The 18,887-nt window shown below is 54.1% G+C and overlaps 1 protein-coding gene across 5 annotated transcripts; it reads right to left on the reverse strand.

Moving 5' to 3' along the window:
- Positions 1–2,672: 2,672 nt before the first annotated feature.
- TEX264 (testis expressed 264, ER-phagy receptor) lies at positions 2,673–18,077 on the reverse strand. Of its 5 annotated transcripts, none has more exons than XM_026447978.1 (3): positions 17,947–18,077; positions 14,657–14,948; positions 2,673–4,855 (listed from the first exon to the last, which is right to left on the reverse strand). In XM_026447978.1, exons 2-3 carry the CDS (start codon positions 14,912–14,914, stop codon positions 4,574–4,576), a joined length of 540 nt encoding a protein of 179 aa, XP_026303763.1. In that variant the 5' UTR covers positions 14,915–14,948; positions 17,947–18,077; the 3' UTR covers positions 2,673–4,573. The 5 variants fall into 5 exon arrangements, with proteins under 5 accessions (XP_026303763.1, XP_026303764.1, XP_026303762.1 ...); XM_026447979.2 differs by having other exon boundaries at positions 17,904–17,983; XM_026447977.2 differs by having other exon boundaries at positions 17,693–17,977.
- Between the last annotated feature and the right edge of the window lie 810 nt (positions 18,078–18,887).

The following is an 18,887-nucleotide window of genomic DNA, read 5'->3' on the forward strand; positions in this document are numbered from 1 at the left end:
GTTGCCCAGGCTGGTCTCAAACTCCTGAGCTGGAGTAATCCACCTGCCTCGGCCTCCCAAAGTGCTAGGATTACAGGTGTGAGCCACCATGTCCCCTTCATTTATTTATTTATTTTTCAGCAGAGTCTCACTCTGTCACCCAGGATAGAGTGCAGTGGCATAATCATGGCTCACTGCAGCCTTGACCTCCCAGGCTCAAGTGATCCTCCCACCTCAGCCTCCTGAGTAGCTGGGACTATAACTGCCTGGCTAATTTTTTTTTTTTTTTGGTTTTTTTTTTAGAGGCAGGGTCTCACTTATGTTGCCTAGGCTGGTCTTGAACTCCTGGGCTCAAGTGATCCTCCCGCCTCAGGTTCCCAAAGTGTTGGGATTACAGGCATGAGCCACCACACCTGGCCTTATCCCCTTTAAGCCCCTGGTAAGACAGTCCCAGTCAACCCAGCTGTCCCAGAATTCAGCCACCAAGGTTCCCCTCAGAGGCTCACTACATCCCCTTGGTGACCCCTCCCCACACACTTTTCTCCAATTTGATGGTGGATGGTCAGACATTAGTCTGACCTCCAGGGCCACCTGCACTCCCCAGCCAATCAGCCGCTACATGAACAATGCCCTGTAACACCCTAAACTTGGGAGAAGAAGATCAAACCATTTTACAAAGACCCTCCCCTAAAAACTGCCTGAAATCAGAGACCACAGGGAAGGGCACTTATGAAAAGGATTTTGGACGGGTCTGGGAGAGAAGTCAGGTATGGGGGCTTGGCTATGCCAGTGGAGCACTCTCAATGGCCTTTCCCACCAAGTGCTACAGACAGATATGAGCAAACTGCACTAGAGACCTTACACACACAATCCCACACATGGAATTCCCAGGCCCATCCGTCAGTCCTGGTCTGTTCCATGTGTCCGAAGCCTTCCCTGGACACTCATTAAGACTGTGGTGAATTTGGGGGCCTCTGCCCATTGCTCTGGGCTCACATCTGGGCCCCATCTCTCCTCTGCAGGTTTGCAATTTCAAACAAGCTCTGTTCCATCCTGCAGCTTCCAGAAGACACCCCCTTCCTGGGACTTGGGGAGTGGTCTCCTCCTGTACTAGAGGCCACCTCCTTGGACTCCAGCGGAGCAGCCTGACAAAGCTGAGGCATCTTCCATATGGAGTGATGGTCACACAGTACCCATGGATTCCTGGGGAATGAGTGTTCAGCCTGGGGGCCCTTAGCAGTTTACATGGTGAAAGGCAGAGTTCCAGCTCCTATAGCAGTTTGCCAGGCTGCCAAGCTGGGGAAGGCTAGCCAGAGAGCCAGAGGCTGCCATGCAAACCAGGAAAGCTGAGATCAGCCATCCCTTCCAGAATCCCGAGAGTCCTGACAAGTGCTTCTCCTTGGGCCTCTCACTGTGAACTTCAGGTTTGTTGGTCTCAGGTCCCTCTGTCCCATGAGACCAATCTGGTCCCAGGCTCAGGCACATCTGCAACTCCCAGGACAGCAGCTGCTCTCTACCTCCCAAACCCAAAGCTAAGATCCATTCACCCCTGCCCCTCACCCAGCCTCTAGAGAGGCTGGTGAGCCTGACACATCCTCCCCCCGCAACTCCTGGCAGCAGGGCTCCTGGCCTCCCTCACCCCTGCCAAAACAGAAAGCTGACGGCTGCTGTCATTCCATTTGAAGAACCTTCACAGCAGTCCCAGATCCAGAGAGAAAAAGAAGGGTGTACACACATGCACACACACACAGCTAAACGCAGTCAGCTGTTGGCGCTAGAGTCAGAAGCACCCAGTCTCATTAGTAATCTCCTTTCTCTGACCCCGGGGCAGAGGAGATGAAAGCAGGGATTGAAGGGAACCTTATACTCTCTCCTTGCTGTCTCCTGGGCTGAGAGAGGCACAGGGCCACCCCTGTCCACTGCAGGCTGTGACCAGCAAACAGAGCTAGCCCCTTCCTCATCTCTCCCCTGGCTTTGTTCCCCAAGACGCAAGGTCAGGCTAAACACAGGGGTAGAGGCAACCCCCACACCCTGCTGCCAAAACAAGCCCAGGACCTTGGGCCATGCCTCTTCTGTGGGCAGCTGGCCTCTATCTTACTCTCCCTGCTGATGGCCAAGCCCACACAAGCATGCCTCACAGGGGAGAAGCCCCTTGCTCTCCCCACATCCCTGGCTTTCTTGTCTCAACCCCCACTCTAGGAGCACAGCTGACAGGCTCCCATGGGAGCGGGGAGGAAGGAGGAAGGGCTTTCATCAAAGAGGTGACGTCAAAACCAGGCAACTTGTGAAACTGTCAGGGGCCGGGAAATTTGGACAAAGGTGTCTAAAAATAAACCCGTGAAGCCAGGAAAAGGCTTTGGTGGCTGAGTTGCTCGCCACCACACCACATGCCACACGTCCTGTTCTGAGGTCTGGAACCCAAGAAGTCTCTTCCCGGGGGTGCCCCTCCAGACGGGCCCATGAGGTTGAGGATGGCACCAACAGGACTGGAGAGGTCTTCCTTGAGTGAAATGGGGGAGGACTCCCCAGAGGTGGCACACTAAGCAGGCCTAGGGCACTGGTATCTTCCTTCCTGCCTACACAACCAGCCAGCCCGCCCCCACCTCCAGTCCAACCGCAGCCAGGCAAGCACATCCTGCCCAGCACCCCTTCTGGCCACCACCCTCCAGCTCACAAAGGAAACTCCCCTCTGTTCTCCCTGTGCCCCTGCCCTACCACTGTGACAGCCCTCCCCTTTCCAGGTCTTCTCACTCCTGATTCTTCAAACCTGTCCTTGACCACCAAGGACACAGCTGGTGACCCAGGGCCTCATTTATTCATTCCTCAGCCCCAACACCAGACTCCAGGGACATCTGAACTCCCATTTCCATCATCAACGCTCTGTCCCTTTCCCCAAGCTGCTTTGGTGAACAAAGTTGCAAGGATCCTCCAAGTGTAGCAGGTTCTCACTCCCACTGACTCTCTTGTCCTGTTCTCTGACCCCTGCGACACTGGCCACACCCTCTGCGCAGCCTTTGCTGCCACAGGCTGTCTATCGCCTACCTGACCCCACAGAGGCTGGGAGGCACAGGGCAGCCTCCCAGGTCAAATACTGCCAAAAGGCTGATGTCCCCAAATATATCCACCAGCCCAGCCTTTTCTCAACTCCAGGCCACACATACCATTGCTGACTCCACACCCCCCAACTTAGATGTATCTCAGGCAGCTCCCCTGCAATAGCCCAAATAGCTACCTTCCCCCCAAAACCAGGGCCTCCCTCAGTTTCCCACATGTCAGTGAAAAGCAGCACTACACGCTTGCCCACCTGCCCAGGCCAGAGGGGAGCAGAGCCCTCTGTGACTCCCTCATTGCCTCTCCTTCCCCAACAGCGAATCCACCCAAAGTCCATCAGTTCTATTCCAAAAGTGATTGTAAATCTCTATCCTTGTCCACATCTCTGTAGCCACTGGGCCTGCCCAAGCTGCCACCACTCACAATAGGATTCATGATAGCCTCCTAGGCTAATTCCTCAGCCCTAGGTCTAAGCATCTTCACCGGGTCCCAGGTCTATGGTCCAGGTCCACCATGCCCAGAGATGGGACAGCCCATCTTGTACAGACGTGGCTCCAACTGTGTTATTTTCCTGGCTGGAACACTGCAGTGACTTCCTGCTGCATGTAGATCAAAGCTCTGCCTAGAAGTTCTTACCTCCTCTCTAAAGGCCCTTGTAGGACTCTGCCTTGAGGTTGTCTCCTCTGAGAGGCTGTCCCTGATCATTCTGTCCAAATTAGTTCCCCGACTTTTCTCACCCTCTCCTTCTCTAGCACATGTCCCATTTTTGTCTGACATTTATTACCTATCTTCACCACCTCACTGTGAATGTCTGTTTCATGCACCAATGTTTCATTCACATTGTGCCCATTATAGCACCTGGCATGCAGACAATAAATACAAGTTAAATGAATGAATAAAGAATCACATCCAAACCCAACTGGGGTTATTTCCCTAGCACCCAAATTTACAAAACATTCAGGGGAGGAGGGATGTGTAACAGGGTATGCTTTTAAAAAATCTATCTCTGTAGACACAGAAATCCCTGTCAGATGACCTGGTGGCTGGCTCTCCTTCCTCCAGGAAGGTTGGGCTGCCAGCATTGCCAGTGACCAAGTCAGGAAGTAAAGGAGACACAGCCTGCCACTGCTGCCCCAGCCCTGGCCTCTGGGAGCAGGTATATAAGCCCATGCAGAGGCAGGGCCACGGGCAATACATGATTACCTGGGGCCTGCCCAGACACTGGGAGCCTCAGGTCCTTGCTGTGCAGGTCTCCAGCAGGATGAGAATAAAGTGGCCTGTCCATTCATCTGAGCCAGAGTGTGGGATAAGCACTAAGGATGTCTTTGGTCAAAGCCAGAGAGCCAAACTAACCAGACTAGGTTTATGAACAAGCTCTCCATGCTCTTGGGATATGCTCCAGCTCCCACAAGATCTTGGGCATCTGAAAGAGATGCCAACAACCTCTGCCCATCTTCTTAGCTCCACAGGTACCTGTTCCATGAGGGTCCCAGGGTGCTGCTCTGCCAAAACCACCTCTTCCTCCCATTCTAGGCAGTCCTCCTTAGCTCCACCCAAGGGGCCTAGCTGTCCCCAACACACACACCCCAGGCCTGTGCCTCACCTTGATGTAGGTGTCCAAGGCAGGATGGACACGGCGGGTAGCCAGCCAGATGGACAGGATGGTGGTGTAGGGGAAGGTGGCTGTCACCACATGGCTGAGTGCCGGGAAGGAGAACACCTTGAAGCCAAATTTCTGGTAGAGGTCAATGAGCTCAGGGGAGGGCGATTCCTCACCTTCACTCAGGATGCTGCCCACGGCACATCGGCACTTATCAGGGGGCACCTGGGGAAGCAAAGCATGGGTGTGAGAGTTGGGCAAAGGAAGGAGGCCCTCAGACCTCCTTCCTCCTGGGGTTGTGCCAGATCAGGCCTAAAACAACCACCAGCTCTGACAAGCCATGCAGCCCCAGATACCAGGACAGAGCTAGCTGTTTTCTTACTGAAACCCACCTATGGCCCCTGCCTGTGGCATCGTACCACAGGACTCTCATCTATTCCTTCAACAAACATGCTATGCCCTGTGGAAACCCAGGGATCATGCTGAGGGGTTAGACTTGGTCTCTGCCCTCCTGGAGGCCAGGAGAGGGAAGGACAGAGATGACCTCTGAACCATCACTCTCCACATGCCTCCACTGAGGGGGCCATTCCACCCCACCATGAGACCCTCTGTCAGCCCCCACACCCCAGGGCCACCAGCAGAACTGTACAGTGGCTGATCCTTCAGCCTGGGTCCAGAACAATCCTATTAGCTCATTTCCCTCCTATCTCCTGGAGAAGAGCAGGCTTCATGGGCAGAGAAATTATGGCAGGCAAGGGAGCAAAACTGAGGAGTAGGAATAAAGAGCTCAGAGCCCTCCAAGGTCATGCCCTAGGAAAGCAAGAACGTGTGTGTGTGTGTGTGTTTACACACATGCTTGCAGGGTCAGGACCTGGCAAGTGGGTGTGGAGGGGCTGCAGGAAGTACCTGTCAGGACATAGGATTGGGATCACTGGCCTCTGGGTTGCTGGTGAAATTCTGTGAAGAGATCATCCTCCCCATCCCTCTTGTAGGGCCAGCTACCATCACCAGAGCCTCTAGACTTCTTCTCCAACCCATGGCCCATCCAGGGACCTATCCCACTTCCTAAGTCCCTTCCTGGCTAAAAGCCAAGACCACTGGGTTCCCCTCCAAGTCTCTATAGTTTGTTAGTGCCTGTACTTTCCACTCTGCTCCCCTCCCTACCTAACTTTCCTCCTCTGGCTCCCAGAAACCTCAGCCATGTAAGGCTCCTGTGTGAGCCTCCACCACTTCCTAGGACTGACCCAAGGCTGCAAGGCCCAGTACTCATTTCTCCGCCTGGCATCAGGAGGCCTCACTTTGTCTCACCTACTGCTCCCTGTTTCCCATGTCAGCTTTCCAGGTGCCTAAGTCTGTACCTGCCTTCAGGCTGGGCCCTCGGAGGCATATGATCTTAAATCCAAGAGATTCAGCACAGACCTTGTACCCTCAATCCTGGGTTTTGCTCAACTCTAAAGGCTCCTTTCTCCCCACCCACCACAAAAAAAAATTTTTTTGCCAGCAGTTCACCTTCACAGGGATGACCCCTAAGTTTAAACAGGCTTCTCCCTCTACCTCCACTTACTCCTCTCCCTACCCCTCCTTCCTAGCACTGTGAAGTCATTATTATCTGTTCTCACCTCTCCCTCCCATTACAGCCCTTTCCAAGCCCTCTCTGAAATCCCCTGGGGGTTTCTCAGCCCTGAATGGCCTCCTCTACTGAAGCCAACCCAGCCCTTCCTTTTAGTCACAGTTTGCCTGGGACTTGGGCACCTATTCCAGGCTCTCACCTCTAAGCAGACCCTAACGGTAACCCTCAACTGCCTGTGGCTCTGGTCCCCTTGCAGCCCCCTTGAATCCTATGGCATCCAAACCGGGCTCAGAGCTTTAGTGGCAGGCAACAGGGTGTAGTGCTCAGAAACAAAGCTTGAGAGAGGCAGGCCACGGTGTGAATCTGAGTCATGTGATTCTAGACAAGTCCCTTGGGTTCTGGGAGCCCCAGTTCCTCAATATCTATTACAGAACTGCCATATTAAACAAGAAACTTCATGAGAGCTTAGCCTGGGCCCAGCATTCAGCAAGTGCTCCATAACTGTTGGTTATTAGTAGCTATGACACAGTCCAAACAACTGTCCATGGCCTAGAATGCCCAACGACCCAAACCTCTGAATATGCAGCTCCTCCCTGCCTGTCCTTCAGGTTCAAATGCCCTCTTGGAGAGCCTTTCAGAGTGGTTCAGTGGCACTCTCTTCTCCCCCAATAATTTGCTGTAAACTCTCTTGACCTCCACAAGTCTACCTTGCACACAGTCACTTCTCTTGGCCTGAAACTCCTCCCACCCCACCCAGAGGCACAGGAGACCACTGCAATACCACCTCTTGTCTCTAGATGGTGCAACGGCCCTACTCACACGCCAAGGCTTGAGCATGACCAGATAGGCAGGAAGTTACCTGGTGGACCTCCTGCTGACAAGCCAAGGGACACTGCCTGCCACAAAGTCTATCTTCATGTCCCTGACCTTACCAACCTGTGCTGTACAAAAGAAACATCTACATAAGTCACATGGAGAAACAGGTGGAAGGTCACTTGATCTCTTCCTTTCTACTGCTGGCTTGCCTGGGTTTGAGTTCCAGGGTCTTTCCTGGGAACGCTTCAGCAGCCCTCATGGGACTCCCAGCTCAACATCCTCTACAGTAGCCAAAATACAACAGAACACATGTGGTCATCATCTTGCTTAGAACCGCTCAATGGCTCCCAATTTACCTCTAGGATGAAACTAAATTCACAAGCCAAGTAGGCAAGGTACTTTTGGAGTGGCCTACATAATACTGCATGAATTTGCCCACACACTCACCTTGCACTCCCTTTCTGCAGCCTCAGGCCCCAGCAGGGGCCACAGCCCAGATGGGCAGGCACCTACTGAGTGTCTGCATGGCAGAGGGAGGGATGGATCCAGGCTCTGGCCCAGCCCGCCTTGCCAGCCTCCTCACCTGCCACACCCCCACACACACCCACATGAAACTATTTGCAGCTCCCCAAACATGCCACGTCCTCCCATGCTTCCTGCCTTTGCGTAAGCTACTTCCTCTGTCTGAAATGTCCTTCTTCACTCTATTCCAGAGTCCCTTCTGCCTGGGAAACTCTTGCCCATCCTGCAAGACTCAGCTCAACTTTCCCCTTCAAAGCCTTCTGCTGCTCTCCACCAAGCAGCCCCTCCTCTCTGATCCCAAGTACCCACCAGGGAGAAGGTCTTGTGCTGCACTGTAACTGATGGCCTCCCCATCTCTCTCCATCACTCCAGGCCTCTAGGCAAAAAGGTCCAGGATCCTGCGCACACAGAAAGTTCTTGAGGCATGCTCAGTGACAGTACATGCATGCACACACAAGCCCTGCACCATAACAAACTTCCTCTTCCTCCACCTGGAGAAAAGGTGGAGCTCCTGTCACAGTGGAAGAAGGGAGCTAAGAAGGCAGGGCTCCTAGGATCCAGGAGGTGTGTGGGGCACAGCAGCTCCTTTCCTAGCTGAGCAACCCCCTAATTCTACAAGTAAGAACACTTCCTACCCCCTCCCCTGTCCTAGCCTAAGTGGGAGCCTAGAAGGTCCCTCAGCAAGCCTACCATCCACTAAGCAGCCCCATGCAAAGTTGAAGCTGGGAAGCAGCTGAACAAGGCACCAGCAAGGAGGAAATGGAACAGGCCCTAAAATAACCCAGAGAGTGGCAAGGCTGATCTAGTGGCAGAAGAAAGCTTTCCTGGCCTCCCAGTAAAGCCCAGACCCGCCTCCAGGGAAAAGGCCTACTAAGGCTGTCAAGCGCCCAGAAGGCTGGGATGTCCCGATGGGCAAGAGACCCCATACACCTTGGCTCAGTGCAGTATCTTTATTTGGGCCTAACCCTAGGACACAGGCCTGGGCCTCCCAGCTCTACCTGCCTTCTCCTCTTCCTCCCCAGATCAGCTATTTCTCTGGGTACCTCTGCCCAGAACAAGAATTGGATCACAACTAGTACCTACAAGGAACCACACCCAGGAAACAGGGCAGTGGCCAGGCCCACCACCACTTGGGGTAAAGACAAGCCCATCCAGGATGTGTCCTCAAAGCAAGAGTACCAGGAAAACAATAGAGGCATGCCAGACCCCAGAGCATCTCCTTTGGGCAGAGAAGCCTCCTAAGTCCCATTACTGGGAGAAGAGGGCAATCTGCTTAGAACCTGAAGCTTTCAGGTCTGAGCTAGTCCTAAGGCTGGCCCCACTGCCCCTTCCTGAGTGGTGTCACAGTGCCCTGCTGACCCTGTTGTGTGAGGCTATAGTGAAGACAGCCACTTCAGGGCCCCTGCCAAGCCAAGACTTTGATGAGTCTGGGAACTGGACAAGACTGATAATCTTTCAGGATGCAGGAATGAGAAATGGTGTCAGCGGCCCAGACCAAATGTAGCCATTGGGTTCAGGGTTAATAGAAACAGCCAACCCCAGGCCCACAACCTACACAACTTGACAGGGACAGCAGCACCATCTCTCAAACCCAGGCACAGAGGGCTGCCCTTACTCTTCCCATGCCAGCCTACTGACCCAGAGCTACCCAAGTTAAGGGGGAAAGTAGAGGCAGGGCCCTTCATTTGCACTGGTACTCCCAAGGGAATAGAGGAGCTGCACTGGCCCATGACTAGAGGGTTGATATGGGACCTCATTTGCCCTCCTAGGTACTACAGGTCAACACGCCAACCCCCAACTTCCCTGGGAAGCTTACGCCCAAAGGCACATGGAGACAGGCACCAGTCAGGACACGAGATGATGCAGACAGCCAGGCCAGAGGACAGGACTCATTCTTCAGGCTCGGCAGGAAAGAGAGGAGTCAACAAGATACCAGCCCTCAAAGGTGAGTTTACTTAGAAACCTTTCAGGAACCTTCCTCTATACCCCTACACCTTCAAACAGAATCCTAAAAATAGCTGATACCTGACCAGGCACTCACCACTTTCTCCAGGTGCTGCCTTCCAAGCATAAGCTCATTAAATCCAAACAGGCTTCTGTGGTTGGTACTGTTTTCACCCCTGCTCCTGAGGCCCAGACAACCAAGCCATTCAGCCAATGTCACACAGCAAGGCAGTGCTGAAGTCAGGATTCAAACCCAAGCAGACCAGCTTCAGAGCTGCACTACACAACCCAGAGGCATCCAAGAGTCCGAGAAATTGGCCCTGGCAAGGAGCAGGCTTCACAATGGCTTTTCCCTGTACTGTGCTGCCTCACATTGCCCAGACAACCCGCAGGAGGCTGGGACTAAACCAGAAAGGCAGGCAGGGTCCCTAAAAGTACAAAGTCCCAGTGGCATGAGGTCCTCAGGCAGGACTGGATGTCAAGTGTGATACCCACCTATTAAGGGCTGGGTATTGGACCATATCCTTATCAATTAGCTCCCATAAAACAAAAACCCTGAGGTAGGGATTCTTTTATCCTCATGTGACAGATGAGGAAACAGACTCAGACAAGCCAAGTGAGTCACTTAAAGTCACACACTGGTTAGCAGTGGAGCCTTGATTCAAACCTGTAAGGGCAAATCCAGAGCCCCTTCCTCTCACACCTCATCTCACCTCACCTCAAGGACAGTTCTAGTGGGCAGAGAGGAGCTCGTGCTTCCAGACCTGTCCCACATAGTTAACCTGCTGCACAGCAAATGCCTGGACTCCACCTGGCAGAAAATAACCATGGAAACCAGGATAGGGGGCAGCCTGGGCCCTCAGGAAACATCCCAGCCCACATTCCCATTTGCCTTGCTGAGGAGGTCAGTCCTGGGAAATCCTACTCCCTCACCCCTTCCCAGGCTCCATCCAAACTAAGTGCCTCCAGGGAGGGCAGGGAGCCTCCTCTCCACACATACTGAGGGAAGAGGGAGTGTGACACAGGCCTACATCAGAACTCTCACCAGCCTCAGGCCCTGCAGACCTAGTGGCCCTGGGCCTTGGTTCTCATTGGACTAGGGAAAGGGGGCTTTGATGGCAGTCTTGCTTACTAAAGGCAGAAGCAAATACCACCAGTTTCCCAACCCACTCCATGCCTGGAGCAAACACCACCTCCTAGGTGGCAGGTGTTAGCAGCAAATACAGGTCCACATAAATTGAACTAGCTGCCACACTCCTCTTGCCCCAGCCAGGCTCCCCATACAAGCAAGCAGGCAGGTTGCCCCAAACACAGCAGCGGAAGTGGTAGTGGCACAGAGTGGGGCAGGAGGTAGAGGGTCAGCCTGGCAGACAGGATGGGCCCACAGGCACAGTGACAGCAGCCCATCCCTGCTCTCCACGGGCCAGAGCAGGCCAGGATCAAGCGAGGCACTCAGGGTCCTCCCAGCTCCTTCTTTCCCCTCCAACACTGAAGGCTCCCAGAGGGACAAGGCCCAAAAAGGGAGCCTGAAGTCACTTTCCAAGCCCCCAGCACCCACCCCAGAAGCAGGGCTGAGGGCAGAGCAGTTTTTCTAGTCAGGACCCTTCCCCAGCCACACAAGGGCAGCATGGACCAGTGTGTGTAAGGTAGCAGATCTGTGACTGATATCCACCTACATGTGACCCTTATCTCTGAACTCATCCCCCTCCCCTTGCATACCTTGAAGAGGAATGGCCCACACTCCATGAATGCTGGGCTCTGAGGTGGGTGAGTACACCCATGAGCCCCTGCCAGGGTCTGTCCACTTCCCAAGAGACTTCTTCCCTACCTTCCCATCCCCAACCATGCCAAGGCTTTCAGGGATCGAGAATGGAATATTTCCTCCTGCCTCACAGGAACCACTCACCCAGACCTGTAGCCTCTTCCCATATAGGACTCCAGGGCTCAAGGCTAAGAGCTCCAGCAGCAGCTACTATGAACAGGTCCACAGCAACTGCCGCTGTCCCACCTTAGTGGTACCCTTTCTTGTGCTACTTCCTGAGTCCACACCCAGCCTAGGTGGGACCAGCTTCCTCCCTGCCCAGCTGAGGACAGGAAGAGGCATGCCTAGGGAACTGTCCGCCACACTTCATGGGGGTGGGCAGCATCTAAAGGTGGCACCTCTCACGTGGTTACTCACCACGCCACTCACAGAGACTGACACAGCCTCACTGCCTCTCCACACTCACAGAGAAGCAGATACTGGCACCTGTTGTTCTGGGCAAGGGAAGGACACAATGGGGGTGGGACACTCAACAGGTCAGCCTCTATTCTCTTTCTCTGAGAACCAGAGCATGCCTCAGGCTGCATACTGCTGGTGGAGGCAGCCTAGAGGGCAAAAAGCTTGGGTTCTCAGCCCACTTCATGACCAGAATGGGGCCTTTCCTCTAGGCTCCTAACACCCACACACTGGCAGGTCCTGGTCCCTGTGGTACCCTAGTGCCCAACACAGAGCCTCGTACAGAGCAGGTGCTCAGATATTTGTTAAATTAAAACAAAAACGTATGAGATCAGTACCTTACTCCTACTATCTGAACCTGTTTTCCCCTCCCTAATAGGCAGTGTGGACCAGGAGGCCTCAGGTCCTTCCGGACCAGCCTGTGATAGCCATGAGCACCTGAAGCCTGGGGGTCCATGGTTCCCTGAACCTGTTACAATCTCTGTCAGGCAGAGAATGCAATGACCAGCTCCCAGAGTAGATGGGGACCCAAGTGTCCCTGAGCCATCCCACGTGCCAGAGTGTGACGTAGCTCTAAATGGGGACACAGGTGTCCTCTGGGTTGGCCCAGGACTGGGAAGGGCAGGGTCAGAAGGGCCATCTTGACCTGTTCATCATCCTCTGTGCCAGCCAAATGACCACAGCCAGGCCAAGGGTCTAGGTTTGCTCAGTCTGACCTCTCAGCACATATTAGCACAAGTGGTTTTCTCACCTGTCTTTGTTGTTGTTAAGCATCTGTTGAGGGCTAAGTGCTGGGGTAAATGCCTCACCTATATCACTTAACTCTTCTCAGTCTACTATGAAGCAGGTATTTTATCATTACTCTGCAGACAAGGAAATACAGGCTCAGAAAGATTATGTGATATGCCTAAGATCATTCAGCATGATAATGATGGGACAGAATCAGAACTCGGGACTGCTAGCCTCAAGGCTGTGCTCTCAGGCCACAGTCCCCCAGACAAGCACCCAAGTCAGACTATGACCAACCAATCCTGGAGACCCAGGGCCCACCCCATGGGGTCCACCACATTTCTGGGAAAGCTGCAGGAGGCAGTGGCCAGGCCAGAATATCCCATGCCAGGTTTCTTTCATCTCACTCGTCCCTAGACCAGCCTCCAGCACTGACCCCAGAGTACCCTGCTGCCTTAGCCCTTTCCCATCCAGGAATTAGCACCTCCAACCCAAGAGGCAATGTGTTGATTCCAGAACAGACATGCCAATGGGAAGAGAGCCAGATGCAAGGACTCTCCTTGCAGAAGGCTCTGACTGGGCCAGGTGTGGAAGGAGGAGCAGGGGCTTACACAACAGAGCCCTTGAAGGGGTGAGGGTCACACATCTGGTCTAGGAGCTCCCCATAGCCCACTGTCTGTCCCATCTCACTCAGACTCCAGTGCTCCCAACTTCAGTTACTGCCATCTCCTGGCCATGTGACTGCAAAACCTCAACCAACCCATGTCACCTCTCACCTGGGCCCAGCCCAATCTCTTCTATGGCCTCCTGCCTCATCTCCTTCCCTCCTCCACTTGCCCTTCAGCTAACTTCCTAAAACAAAGGTGGCAAATTGTGCCACACCCTTTTCTCAACCTGCTGTACTTCCCCACCACCTGGCTGGGCACACTCTTCCACCTTTCTCCACCCACAACATGTCTACTAACCACAATTCTCCAGTCATCCCATGTCTTCAGGCTCTTGCTGTCGCAGTTTTCTTAGCCAAGTACCCCTTCCCAACAGAGCAAAAATTCTACTTACGTGAGAAGGCCCAGTTGACATCTATCCCTTCTCTGAGCCTCCCCCGCAGACTCATGGCAGCCTCCCTCAACCTAGAGCTCAAAGTTCTGTGGACATCAAGCACAGTGTCTTGTTGGAGAATCACTTGTGTGGGGCTGACATGTCAGCCACACAGAGCTTCCTGAGGGCACAGCCAGGTCTGATTCATCTCCAGAGTGTAGGTGTAGAGTAGAACCTGGCACAGACAGGGAACCAGCACACCCTGTTTCAACTAGTGCCCCAGTGAGCCAGTTAGCAGACATTGGGTAGGCTGCAGGGCTTGTCCACTTGAGCTCTCCAGGCAAAGAAATCAGAGCTGGGGATTCCAAATGCTTGGTTTGGCATAGCTTAGTATTAGAGGCTGAAGAACCCTTGACAGAGCTGCCAGCCCATCCAGCTGTGGGCAGCACCACCCCATAGCATAGCAGTAGGCTACATTGGCAAGCTCTGACTCACCATAGGTTGTAAGAACAGCCAGACGCCCACAGGGTGCTAGTGATGCTGGATTAGTCTTTGACATCAGCATTCTGAACAATCTTAGTAGCTCATCTGGCTCCACTAGCCCCCTAGGCCATCTCCCAACTAGGCAGCTTGAGGTCTAAGGAAATGCCATATCACTGGGTTGGGGGGCATCAGAATGGCTGAAGAGGTAAGATTCCAAGCCCCATGCCCAGGGACTGCCCTCTCATCCCTCAAGGGCCTACAACTATGGCAGGAGAGCTGAGGGATGGAAAGCACAGAAACAGCAAAATGTAACCCCAAAGAGTGGGCAGAATCTGAATGGCTTGGCCTTAGAGCACTGGCCCCAAATGGAGATGGAAGGAGGGATGACAAGAAGAGGAGGCAGGGGACGAAAGTCCTGGCAGAAGCTAGGGATTCATGGTGGTATATAGTCTACTGCATTTGGAAATCCACAATTAGCCATGGGCAAAGGAAACCAGACCTGGGCAAACAGAAAGCCCACATATGGATGCCGGGAGCAGAAGTCCAGGCTAAATCTGGAAGGCGCTTCAAGCTCTTAGAGGAGGAGTGTGCAGAGCCAGCTTGAAGATTCTCCCACCGTTTCCTCAGCAACCAAAACTACCCTCCCCAAAGAAGCCCTGGCCCACCAGGTCCATCAATGGGGCAGAACCCCATAGAGGCTCCTTACCATGTGGGGGTTGTCATAGTAGACAGCGATGGAGCGGAGCTTGGGAGAGACGCTGCAGCTCTCGGTGAAAAGCCGCCCAGTCTCACCATAGGGCCCCATGTGGAACTTGTAGGCCACAGTGACGTTGCAGATGGGGGGTGACCCAGCACTCACTGCCACCCCAGCCAGCAGCCCTGAGTACCCGGCAAAGGCCAGCAGCGTCAGCAGCAGTAAGAGAGTCAGGCCCCCAATCAGGCCCAGTAGTAGCAGGTCCGACATGGCTCTGGACCCCCCACACTGCACCTCAAGGCAGCTGTAAAGGAGAAAGAAGGGAGAGGAGGCTGGTAGCCTGCTCTGACAATGTGCCCACCTGCCTGCCAAGCAGCTCTGGCCCAACCTCCTCAGTCCTGCCTTGGGTGCTCTGACCCAGAGAGGGGAGGGGCCAGAGGTGTTTACACACAGAGTGACCTAGAAGGGAGCTACAAAGGATGACTGAAGCCACAAGCCTCTTTATTTCTTAGTCGCAGTTGGTAAGGATCTCAGAGCAGCTCTACCTGTGAGCTGGCAGCCCTGGTCATACCTAGGGAAACTGAGTCATAGAGGGGCACAGGAGTGAGTCAGCCAGAGATACACTCCTGGCCCTGAAAAGTCTCCCCCAAGATGCACCAGATACCAGCCAGCCTGCCTTTCCTCCACATTACCTCTTCCTCCCCACAGCTGAACCACGCCACCAGCCCAGCCTCACCAAGCCTCAGGGATGACTGCCAGAGGGAGGACTGGCAAATGCTAAGGTTCAAACACTTATTAATGAACAGGGGGACAAACCATACTGAACAAAAACCCGTGAGGGAAAATGTGCCTCAGGAAGAGAATTCCATAAGAAACTCTCCTTTTCTAAGTACATCTGGCCTTCAGGGACCTTGCAATCTAGCAAGCTCACCCATCCAGAACCAGAGGAAAGACCAGAGCAAAACGGCCTGAGCAGCTAGAACAAAGTCCAACACTAAGCTTCCCAGACTTGAACCACCAATGTTAACAAGCTTCATCCCAATTTTCCAGCCCATAAAAGAAACAGTGAGGAGTAAGAGGAAAAGGCTGCTAAAAGGGGAGTCGCATAGCAGGAAGAAGTAACAATTATCCATAAGAGGAAAAGAAGCTGTTCAACAGCGGGCCCAGGAACGTAACACAGAGGCCAGTGTGTGAGCTATTCAAGGCAGGCTGCCTAGGTCTTCAGGCAGCTTGGGGTCAGAGGCCTAACCCTCTTACAAGGAGGGCTTGACCTGAGTTGCCCAGGCCGGGGGAATAAATCATAGCCCAGAGAAGACTGTTTAAAGAGGAAGGGAGCCATGTGACCCACTGGGGGGACATTCCCACCTCAATTACCTAAAAGTAATATCTAACATTTAAAAGGTTTTGAAGCTGAAAAGGCCACACTGCAAGTTTGTGGAAAACTTAGCTCTGTGTAATTATTTCTTCCCTGTGGGTTCTGGGTGTTGATTTTACACACACACAAAAAAAGTCTTTGGAGTCAATGAGCACACAGTATTTGCTCACAAAGAGGCAAAGTAAATTTCTAGACTTTTGGTGTCAGGAAATTGAGGTGTTGCCCACTAGTCTCACTCATCTGTGCTTCTACCCATCAGTATCTCTCTCTTTTCTGCCTGTCCTACTCATCTCATCTCCAGTTACTTTCATTCCAATTTTCTTTGATAATGATGAGAAATCTTCCACAGAACACTTACTATATGCCAGGCACTGTCTAAATGTTGAAACACGGCTACTTCATTACCTCAAAGCAATCAAAAGAGGTAGGTAAGGCTAAAGGTACAAGTGGTTAGAGGTTAAGAGATTTGCCCAAGGTAACACAGGTATTAAACAGAGCCACGTGGACCAAAATGCAGGCAATACAAGCCCAGACAGTCTGACTCCAGGCCCCCATTTCCACTTTCTCTCTCCTCTCTGGTGACTGGCTTCCAGAAAGGCTCAAGCATTAAATCCTTGTTGGACATCTCCGAGCCCAAAGCTGGAAAACTCTCAGCATCTAGGCCCCCACTTGCCTTGGGAATGACAAACTCTCATCCTGATCTGCCATTTCAGCTGAACACTTCCTGTCTCCTCAAGGAAACTTAGTATCTACCTTTCTCTTCCTCTCACTTCCCAAACTGCTCAGAAAGGGGGGGGGGGGGGGCGGGGGGAATGCACCTGTGCGTCTCAGAGGCTTGGTCGGCACGGAGAGGGGTAACGTGAATTTCCCCTATATTCAAAAGTAAAGGAAGACGGTCTGGGAGTTCACCTGAAATGCCAGGCTCACTTTTAGTAACTGCTTGCATCCAGTGCGGCAGGAGCCGAGCGCTCCAGTGCTGGGAGCTGAAAGAACAGCCACCCCTGCCCAGGAAATAATCACTGAGCCAACCATCGTGCCCTGACTGCCCTCCTCAGGGAAAGCCTACAGGGGCCTCTAAAGCACCGTCGTCCCATTCTCAAACCCCTTGGGCAAATCAGAAGCTAAACCTAGCTTTACAAGGTCAGGGCTCTTTACTAGAGCTCTGGTCACGCCCCTCTTCCTGGAGGGCTCCAACCACACTTGGCGCTCAGAAACTGCCGCTGCCGCCGACCTTGGGCAGACTGCGCCCTCCCTCTAGCCTCGGTTTCCCTCCGCTCAGAGGCCCGGCAAGGACGCGTGCGGCCGGTGCCGGCGAGCGTCAGGGGAGGCTGCGCCCAGCCGGCTTCCTGGTGCCGCTCACGTGCGCGGCGGCGGAGGGCCGGGCCCTTAAAAACGGCCCCAGTCCTAGGCTAAACTTCGGTGCTAGCAGGCAGCACCGAACTATGGTGGACTATGATGGGTGGGGGGCCGCCGCCTCCCACTTTCGGATTCCAGCCCCTGCTCATCCCGGGCCTCGCCTATTTACTCAGAGCCTTTCTCTTCGCCCACCTCCTCACGGAGCCCCACGCACATCTGTAACTTAAGGGACGCTAAAGTTTGCAGCCCAGACTGCGAGGCGCGGCCTTGGGGCACAGAGGCGGAGTTAAAACGAGACTCGCGCCTCTTTCCCCCACCTCCACGGCCCCGGGGCATGCCCCACACCGGTGGCCGCCGCAGTGGGCTGCCCGGAAGAGAAGGGGCTGCTCCAACGTCGCATCCAGGCCCTCGGACCTGGCCGAGGCCATCTGTGGGCAAGACGATGCAAACAGCGGCCCGGGCCGCGGAGGTCACGGAGGGGACACGGGGAGTCCTGAGGTCGCGCCAGGGCGAACAGGGGTCCCAGACCTACGCCCCAGCGGGTATGCCTCTTCTCTGGCCCGGCCCTCACCTCAGCAGCCGCCCGCTGCGGACGCCGATCCGCGCAGGCGGCTCAGGGCTCGGTTAAGGAGCCTGCGCGCGCCCGCCGCGCACGCTCGCTCCGCCCCCTCTCGCGGCGGGACGTGGCCGTGGCCGTGGGCGCGTGCGCGCGGGAACCGGAGAGCGGAGCCCTGCCCCGCCCCGTCTCCATGGCAACGGGCGTGCGCCTAGCCCCAGCGCCAGCTGCGCGGAACCCACGCCATACCTTCCCGCCTCCAACAAAATATCCGGTTGCTGAGGTTGATTTGGCAACACCCCCGGGCATCTGAGTTGGCAGGAGCACCACAATGACAGCCTGGCCCAGACTTGGGTACGGGAGGCAGCCCAGTGGTCCGCAGTAGAGGGCCAGGCTGGGGGCCAGGGAGCTGGGGCTGAGGAGAATTTGTACAGGCTAGGGAGGTACAGCACAGCAGTATCAGCCTCTGGCATTTGTACCACCTTTAGTCCTGCCACTTTCTCTCACTGTGGCTTCACAACAGACTTGGGAACCAAGCAAGGCATACACAGCTGAGGAAGCTGAAGCCCAGTCTGGTGGTGGATCCAATCTCTGCGTAGTGCAAATATCTGCTTCCTGCCTCCATCCACCCATTCCCACTTCCGTGAGTACATTCATCCATCTAACACTTATATCACTCCTTGCCAGGACAGTTCTAGGGGCTGGGGACAGAGTGAACAAAACCAAGGCTCTGCCCTCCTGGAGTTCACGTTCCATGAGAATGCCCTTCTTCCAGGCTCCTCCCTCAGTGCCCAGGTTGTAGCTGGGGGAGGCTGGTCTACTTTTCTGGTTTAGCGATAACTTACGGGATTCCTACATCAAGTGTAAGCTCCTTGATGATTGGTTCCATCTTCGCCTCAAATTTCTGAGGACCTACAAACTACAAAGCACTCTTCTAGGGGCCCAAAGATAAAACG

This window comes from Piliocolobus tephrosceles, chromosome 2 (assembly GCF_002776525.5).
Source record: "Piliocolobus tephrosceles isolate RC106 chromosome 2, ASM277652v3, whole genome shotgun sequence".
NCBI lineage: Eukaryota > Metazoa > Chordata > Mammalia > Primates > Cercopithecidae > Piliocolobus > Piliocolobus tephrosceles.

What these genes read in the sequence shown, in the direction of transcription:
- TEX264 (XM_026447976.1), bottom strand. Translation starts at nt 16,965, where the DNA reads ATGCAAGCAGTTACTAAAAGTGAGCCTGGCATTTCAGGTGAACTCCCA. An exon ending in CAAGCCTCTGAGACGCACAG is followed by an intron (nt 14,949 to 16,837) that starts GTGCATTCCCCC and finishes TCTCCTTTACAG; the next exon opens with CTGCCTTGAGGTGCAGTGTG. An exon ending in ACTATGACAACCCCCACATG is followed by an intron (nt 4,856 to 14,656) that starts GTAAGGAGCCTC and finishes TTGCTTCCCCAG; the next exon opens with GTGCCCCCTGATAAGTGCCG.